The sequence below is a fragment of the Zerene cesonia genome, chromosome 1 (assembly GCF_012273895.1).
Source record: "Zerene cesonia ecotype Mississippi chromosome 1, Zerene_cesonia_1.1, whole genome shotgun sequence".
Classification (NCBI taxonomy): Eukaryota; Metazoa; Arthropoda; class Insecta; order Lepidoptera; family Pieridae; genus Zerene; species Zerene cesonia.
This window is the reverse complement of record NC_052102.1, coordinates 6,239,713-6,247,389: the sequence shown is the minus strand read 5'-3', so window position 1 is coordinate 6,247,389 and position 7,677 is coordinate 6,239,713. Positions and strand designations below refer to the sequence as shown.

The 7,677-nt window shown below is 30.7% G+C and overlaps 2 protein-coding genes across 3 annotated transcripts; one reads left to right on the top strand and one right to left on the bottom strand.

Moving 5' to 3' along the window:
• Positions 1–483: 483 nt before the first annotated feature.
• On the bottom strand, positions 484–2,167 carry LOC119831837 (actin-related protein 2/3 complex subunit 5-B-like). Its single transcript, XM_038355384.1, has 3 exons — positions 1,877–2,167; positions 1,080–1,152; positions 484–800 (listed from the first exon to the last, which is right to left on the bottom strand). The coding sequence occupies exons 1-3, from the start codon at positions 2,014–2,016 to the stop codon at positions 561–563; spliced, it is 453 nt and encodes a 150-aa protein (XP_038211312.1). The 5' UTR covers positions 2,017–2,167; the 3' UTR covers positions 484–560.
• A 271-nt stretch (positions 2,168–2,438) lies between these two features.
• On the top strand, positions 2,439–6,299 carry LOC119831036 (programmed cell death protein 10-like). 2 transcript variants are annotated; one of them, XM_038354270.1, is made up of 6 exons: positions 2,439–2,544; positions 2,624–2,720; positions 3,028–3,205; positions 3,922–4,054; positions 4,152–4,313; positions 5,825–6,299. In XM_038354270.1, the coding sequence occupies exons 2-6, from the start codon at positions 2,649–2,651 to the stop codon at positions 5,907–5,909; spliced, it is 630 nt and encodes a 209-aa protein (XP_038210198.1). In that variant the 5' UTR covers positions 2,439–2,544; positions 2,624–2,648; the 3' UTR covers positions 5,910–6,299. The 2 variants fall into 2 exon arrangements, with proteins under 2 accessions (XP_038210198.1, XP_038210190.1); XM_038354262.1 differs by having other exon boundaries at positions 2,439–2,720.
• The last annotated feature ends 1,378 nt before the right edge of the window (positions 6,300–7,677 follow it).

Sequence of the window (7,677 nt, the reverse complement as noted above, 5' to 3'; positions counted from 1 at the left end):
ATATAAAAGGTAAAAAGGTATATAGGTAACTAATTATGTGAGATTTAGCTGCGCTGCGGCGCCGCGCGGGTAGACATTTGTCGTGATTGAATTTATATAAACTATCTTATCTTTTAAGTTAGATCAAACTAGGAGTCCATCGCGGACAAACAACGTGATACGTAATTTATATATATTAATATTAAGATAAGATTATCGGCAATATTGTATTCCAATATTTTAATTTAAATAAAGTAAATTTTCAGCGAAGTACATTGAATGATTACAACATGTACTAATCGTTATTTTCATGAATACACCGACCAAATTCGAATGATCTAAAAAGCGGTCGCGCCAACCTTCAGGCATATCGTACAAAATTCGGTACAGGCGCGTGCCCCAATGAACGTAAAACGAGTGAATACTGAAAAATAATTTACTAATTAACTTAGATTTGTCTGTCATACATTTTTAATGAATTTAGTTTAAAAAAAGAGATACACGTTTATGTTTATGGAATAATTTATTAAATGTAATAATTATTGATAATACACAATAGATACAAAGAAAACAAAATTTTATTACACTTTCATTCTATCTGACAGCACTCGCACAATGGATCCAGAACCCCCAATGTTAAACGCTTTTTCATGCCATAAAAGTAGATGTCCACTTGATCCTTCAGAAGGGTATTCAAATCCCCTATAAATATATTTCATCAATATGTCAATGTCATCCAAGGAAAGACTTCCAACAACTTCTTCTATTTGGGCAGACTTAATTGCTAGCAGAACCTTTAATGTCAATGCCAATGCATTGTCCTGATCATAAAAAACAAAGAATTTATGTGTTATTTTTTTTCACAAAATGTAACAATAAATATATTTTAGAAGTTCGAATTGGACTGATGTGATAATTTTATCAAAAATCACTGTGAAAAACGAATGCAACAACCATTGAGATGACTTTGCTTTACAGCCAGACTTAAAAACTTCTATTAAACTACTTCAAATTTAATGTGTGCAAAGTAGAGGGCAAGAGCTAGTTAATTCAAAAATATTATTGGATAAAAGAGCACATACTTTGTAATGAATACTTACTTTAATTTGTTGATTTGATGTTCCAATTGGAGCATGATTTAGCACATGCTTGAGTGCATCAACATATTTAGCTGTATTTATATGTAAAGAAATTAGGTTACAAATGTACTTGAATAAATTCATAATTTACAATGATAGCCCATGGGAAGTTAAACATGTACATAATTCAGTTTATTTTTTACATTTAAGCATGTGTCTAGAAGTTGGTAAGTTATTAAAAATTAATCAATATTATGATAAAAAACCGCCTCCTTGGTACAGTGGTTAACGCGTGAGTGTAAGACCGAGGGGTCCTGGGTTCGAATCCCGGTGGGGACGCACAAAAAAAATGTCTCGGTCTGGCAGGACACGGAAGGCTGATCACCTACTTGTCCATAAAGAAAATCGATCAGTGAAACAGATGTATATCATCTGCCCCATACCCCAGTAGGGGACACGGAACTTCACTTTTATGATAAAAAAAATTAGAACCAGTCAGTAAATAAAATTAAGTTTGGTTACAAAGTCAAGAGTAAATGTAAGTGTAAAAGTAAATGAGTCAAGAGTATGGCATATGAGTCAAATTTTAATTTGCTTAATGTATACATTATAGTATTACTATCACTGATGTATATGTATGTTTCCTTTTAGTTGCAATAAAATGCTTATATTTGTATTATTTATTACTACCATTATTTTCCACTATGTTTATAATAATTATGTGTAATGACTAATGACTCATACAATAAACAGCTATTTCACCTTAATTGATAACGTTATCATTGGTAGAAATTAGTAGATATAATTAAAAAGGATATTGATTAAGTAGTGCGCAAACTTCTCCTTCATCAGGCCCAGCGGGTATTGAGGGGTCAGCTTCATCTTCGCGAAAGTTATCTTCATTGTACTGATCAATATCGATTTTACGGAAAGCCGAACTAGACGTATTTTTAGCCATAATTTTTTTATTCCTTTATGGATGTGTTTCCAAAACAAATATAAATTGCTTGTTCAATAAAATCTTTAAATATAAACAAAATGAAAACTTCGAAGATTGACTCCTGAGTTGTGACTTTCGATGACAAGCAACATTTGACATAGAGTTGACTTTACCGATGAGTTAACGTCTGACATTTGGCACAGTCTGAAACATGATGGAAACCTAGAATGGCAATAATTTATTTAAACTTAGAAACTAAATTTAGAGAAGTGTAATAATCACATTTGCTCATGCTCATTAACCTTATAATATACATAAGCAAGTTATACTTTGCATTCTCTAGATTGTAGTGTACCTAATGTAATTACGATTGTAGCCTAATTACCAGAATGAAAATTTATTGTGACAAATGACATTTATCAATTGTCATTATATTTACATCTGTCATTGTCATATTATTAACTAATCGTTCAGCGTTTATAGATTTTAGCAGCATTAAATTTAATAGTCCTATTATTTACTTAATAATATTATACTAGTTCTTTTGTAATACTATTATTGACTAATTAAAAGTGTTCATATATTGAAAAACTTTATTATTAATACAAAGCCTTTCACTTCGCAGCTGTTCTATAAACTATTTCGTCAGAATGACAATGGGTGATGAATTACCTGTCACTTCCTTGGTTTTACCTGTTCTCATACGCCCTGTACTTACCCAGGTAAATATCATCAATGCAGTTAAGCTTATTACTGTAAAGTGTAATATTAAGATCGAAGGATAAATCATGATCATATTTGTTCTATTATTATGGTTAATGAGGTGCTAGAACTGGTGCCTTGGAATTTATTATGAAACTAAAAATTTAGAGCAATAATTCTTTTGGTAATTATTATAATTTTGTTTAGTAATAAATAGTAAACAACAAAATTTTTTCATTAATATCTTTTTATTGGTTCATAGTAATTTGCTTCTTATATTATTGATTAACTTATTATGTTTGATAATGTGTAATATTTCTGTTATAGCTCGAAAAGTATCATGTGGGAGGATCACAGACTTTGCGTGCAGCTTTAACTAAAGCTGAGGCTGCAGTACCTGGTCTTAACTATGACTTGGTTGCTGGTATTATGAGAAGAGCTGATATTCCAGTGAATATGAATGAAAGCTTACTTCGTTTACAAGGAACACTGACTGAAGCTGAATGTAAGATGATATATTTTTTATTTATTTTAAGTTCTGGCAACAATACATGGTATTAATTTGCTATGAATAATTCTAGTCATTATTGTCATATATACAATAATTAGCTGTACCCATGTATTTATTCGCGTTTGTCAATAAATACTTAGATTGACTTTCACCCCTCCCTCAGAGACCATATTGAACATATTAAACTTCAGAATCAACAATAAAACACCCCACAAATAAAATATAAATATCTTCAATGTACAGAATACCCCAACCATTTTTATTATAGTTTAGATTTCATAATAATATTTGTTTCTTGATATGCTATGAGCATATTAAGAAGCAACCTTTGTTTGTAACTAATACTCAAAAATATTTGACCAACATAAAATGTGACATTTATAAGGTAGCAGCACAATGGCTTGATTTTGAGATTGCAGTTGTATGAACTACAAGCTTGTATAACAATTTTTTTAATATATAGTATACTAGCTTTCCATTTACTGCTTTGTCCTCATAGTCGAAAAAAAAGATTCCTTCTTTGAGGTTACCTCGCTTAGTTCTCATTCCTGTATGATTTTCAGGATAAAAATTATCCTATATCCCCTTCAGTCTTGAGAATTCAAAAATATTAATTTTCTAAGATTAGTTCAAGCAAGTAAATAATCAAATTCTTCATATTTAGATTTATATATTAGGATAGATAAATTACTTTTGCTCATGATTTATAGGTGCAGATTTAAGACTTAATAGATCAGAAGAAGCATTCCAAGAGTTAAATAAAAAGTCTGCAGCTCTCAAGAAAATTTTGAGTAGAATTCCTGATGAAATAACAGACCGTAAGACATTCCTGGAAACAATTAAGTATGTATAATTATTGTATAATATTAAAAAAAAGTAATGAAAAAGTGTCTAACTTAGCAATTTCTAATACAAAATATAATTTTTAATTATGTTACAGGGAAATAGCATCAGCGATTAAGAAACTTCTTGATGCAGTGAATGAGGTTTCCACTTATACCCCAGGACCGGGAAAACAAGCCCTGGAACAAAGAAAAAGAGAATTTGTTAAATATTCAAAACGCTTTTCAAACACTTTGAAGGAGTATTTCAAAGAAGGACAGTGAGTGTTTTTTTTAAATACATAATATCTCTGTAAATTGGATTGATAGAGAATGAGAAACTTTCTCTTTAAAAAAATAACTTTAAAATAATCTTATGAATCTTAAGAAAATCAATTACTAGATAGCAGATACCTACATTTAAAATTTTGTTTTAATAAATATGAAATTTAAATTAATATAATTCCCAATCTCTTTTGAAGTGTTAGCCAACATGAGTATTTTACTTGTCAAGCCCTAGCAGTTGATATTGAGGGAGTTGTGAAAAAAAATCTGATCTTTTGTAGCGGCCGCAATATTTGATCGATTTTTATCAAACACAGCTAAGAACCATGATAAAAAATTGGTTTTCAAATGTAAAAAAAACGCATCGTAATCGGTCCATCCATTCGAGAGCTACATAGACAGACAGACATCGACTTTAAACTTATCACACTCCTCATTTTCAAAACTACCAAAATATGGTTGCCATATAATCAAGACTGCACTCCAATTTCGACACATAATTTGAAATGTCATTGAGCTGAGCACTTTCATATAATTAGTTAATAGATGTGAGTGATATAATAGAACTAGCGACCCGCCCCGGGTTCGCACGGGTGCAATGCTGTTACTGAATATACTACAGAAAAACTGTGAACGTTGTATATGGAAACATACTGTCGCCTTGGCCAGCAAGTACCGCCGCAAGCGCTATGTCCCGCAATTTTAAATCTGTAAAATAAGGTCTTCGAAAATATTAATTTAAATCTTGTGCTGTAACCATACTGTACATCTATATTAAATCAATAATTTATTTAAGCTATTTAATTGGATAAGAATTAATGCTGTATTAGAAATTTAAAACTTCGATTCATTCATTATATGGTATTACGGGGTGTCTCCCCGTGACCACGCTCGCTGTAAAGTGTTCGAAACGTAGGGTTAATAATATAATGAATAAATCGCGTTTAAAATCCGTTAAAAAGTTTTTAATTTCTAAATGTATACTTGCGTAAAATCAAACACAAGAAAATACAATGCTGTATTAGTTAAAATCGCTTCGAAAATTAACCATTATTTGTTGTAAAAAGTACATGACAAAAAAAAAAAAATTGTGGGATATCCATAAGTGATAGACATATACCATCACGGAGTTTTTTTATAGATTTTTCAATGTGTACAAATAATAGGTACATTATTTTGATAAATCTCGTAGGGTTCAGCCTGCGTTTATTAAATCCGTTGTTTCCGTAGTTTTAAAGATTAAAGCATACAAAGGTACATAGGGAAAGAGAAAGTGACTTTGTTTTACATGTAGTGTTGCAAAACTCCTAATTTCTTTACTTATTTGTATCATGCTTGTAGATTCTGTTTTCATTTTTGTTTATCAAAGTATGTATCTATTTGTAATTTTTAAACATACTTCTTATATTTTCTTAAAAAAAAAACACAAAATCATTAACATTTGTATCTATATAATTATGTTTTACCTCATTGCCTCTAATAAATCTTTCCTTTCTTTTTGTTTCAGGGCTAATGCTGTATTTGTTAGTGCATTGTATTTGATACATCAAACGAATCAAATTCTATATACAGTAAAAAGCAAATCTGAATAAGAAAATATATATCCATTGAAATTAGTTGTTAAAAATATTCCTTTATGATGTTGCAAAAGTATTTGTATTAACTTTATATATTATTTTTATGTGTTAACTGACATTCTAATATATTGTAACATTTATCAATAGTGGTGGTCTGTCATGATTTTTCATATTAAACTTTTAAAGTTATTGAAATAATTTATATTTTGAAGCTATAAAGTTTATTATTTGATCCCAAGGTGCTTCTTGGGAAAAAAAGTATTCTTAAAAATGTTGATATTCAAAATTTTTCTTTTAATTTCACAATTCATAAATTCACATAAGTATTGTGATGCAAATGTTATGGCAGACAATAGCAAACCAAATTGTTAACTTAAAATATGAGTGTAATACACAAATGTCATTATTTTACATTAAAATATTATTTTAAAAGGTTAAGTTGTTTTTCTATTTTATATACAACAACGTACAAGTACATAAAAAATTGGCTGTAGGCTATATAGGTCCCATTGGCTGGTCTATAAATATTTAGGAATTACGTCGACATATTATGTATGTGTCGCTGGCAAATTGTAACATTTCGCCGTTTATAAACGCTAGCAGATTTTTATTATGTCCAAAATTAATTTTAGCCAAATGTCCGTTAGGAGCAAGTGCCGAGTCGACGGACCCGGCCTTCTACGTCTATGTAGTGTTTAAATTAAAACAAACTTTACCCCCTAACAACATCAAAAATTTGTGATACCGAATTCTTATGTATTATGCTGAGGTATAAGCGTTTGCAAGCAGCGAATTGAAATGATTTTATTAAAATAAATGAATATTTTGTAACTTTTTTTGTACGTATTTGGGTTTGTGACTTACTATTGAAATAATATGTTGTTGGCATTGTGAAATTAGGTTAATTACTTATTAGGCCAAGAACGCGCGCGAAGCTCGACTTCCGAGGATCCCGATCCTATCCTATAAGGTACAAAACTATGTTACAATTATTAGGCAAAAAATGGCCGACAGCGTATGCCGCTCGCTCGCCCCACGTCTCTTCCCTTTCATATCTTAAAAATTTTAAGAAACAAAAATATTATTTACCAAGGAAAAGAAGTGTTATTACTTCTTCTACTTTGCCTTAAGGAGTCATTGTTACAATATGGTACAACCCATTTCACCGTTTTTAAAAACAAATAAAAAAATTATCGTTGTCTCAATTTGTATGTTTCTACATGATTGGGTGCGTCAAGAAAGAGGTGCATATTCGCACTTGTGCTTTCAGTTCATAATTAGTGAAGCGCGCTCTAGGTATAGCTTGCATAAGAATAAGTTACCAATAAAAATTATACTTTTCTCGTCTCGGAGTGGAGTGGAGCTTCATCAAGGTTTTATATTTCCATAACCTATACTGCTGTATATATATTATCTGTTCCTATACCTATAAATGGAATACTTAATACATTTGCATCTATGTCAAAAATTGAGAGCAAATGATCCCATTTTAAGTACCAATTCAGTGACAATAAATATGACATCGTAGGTATTTAATCGAAGAAATTCTGTAGCGTTTCAAGAAATTATGCCTAATTCTTAGTGAAATGCTATGAAATAAAAGCTTGAATGAAAGCGTTCCTGTGAGAAAAAGAGCTTGGATATAAGAAGCTGTTTTTCTAAATCGGGCGTTAATGGACGGTAATACTTTCGTGACCAGGTTGACTTGGGTCATGAAGCTTGTACTGCGATTCGTCTCGTCGTGCGACACCGGACAATAGCCGGTCACCAGTCGTGCCTGTTG

Excerpts from the sequence above, each read along its gene's own strand:
- LOC119831837 (XM_038355384.1), bottom strand. The coding sequence starts at position 2,016 with ATGGCTAAAAATACGTCTAGTTCGGCTTTCCGTAAAATCGATATTGAT. Across the intron at positions 1,153-1,876 it reads GTTTGCGCACTACTTAATCA|AGCTAAATATGTTGATGCAC; the intron begins ATATCCTTTTTA and ends ACATATAAATAC. Across the intron at positions 801-1,079 it reads CATCAAATCAACAAATTAAA|GACAATGCATTGGCATTGAC; the intron begins GTAAGTATTCAT and ends TTTTATGATCAG.
- LOC119831036 (XM_038354270.1), top strand. The coding sequence starts at position 2,649 with ATGACAATGGGTGATGAATTACCTGTCACTTCCTTGGTTTTACCTGTT. Across the intron at positions 2,721-3,027 it reads TACGCCCTGTACTTACCCAG|CTCGAAAAGTATCATGTGGG; the intron begins GTAAATATCATC and ends TTTCTGTTATAG. Across the intron at positions 4,055-4,151 it reads ACATTCCTGGAAACAATTAA|GGAAATAGCATCAGCGATTA; the intron begins GTATGTATAATT and ends ATTATGTTACAG.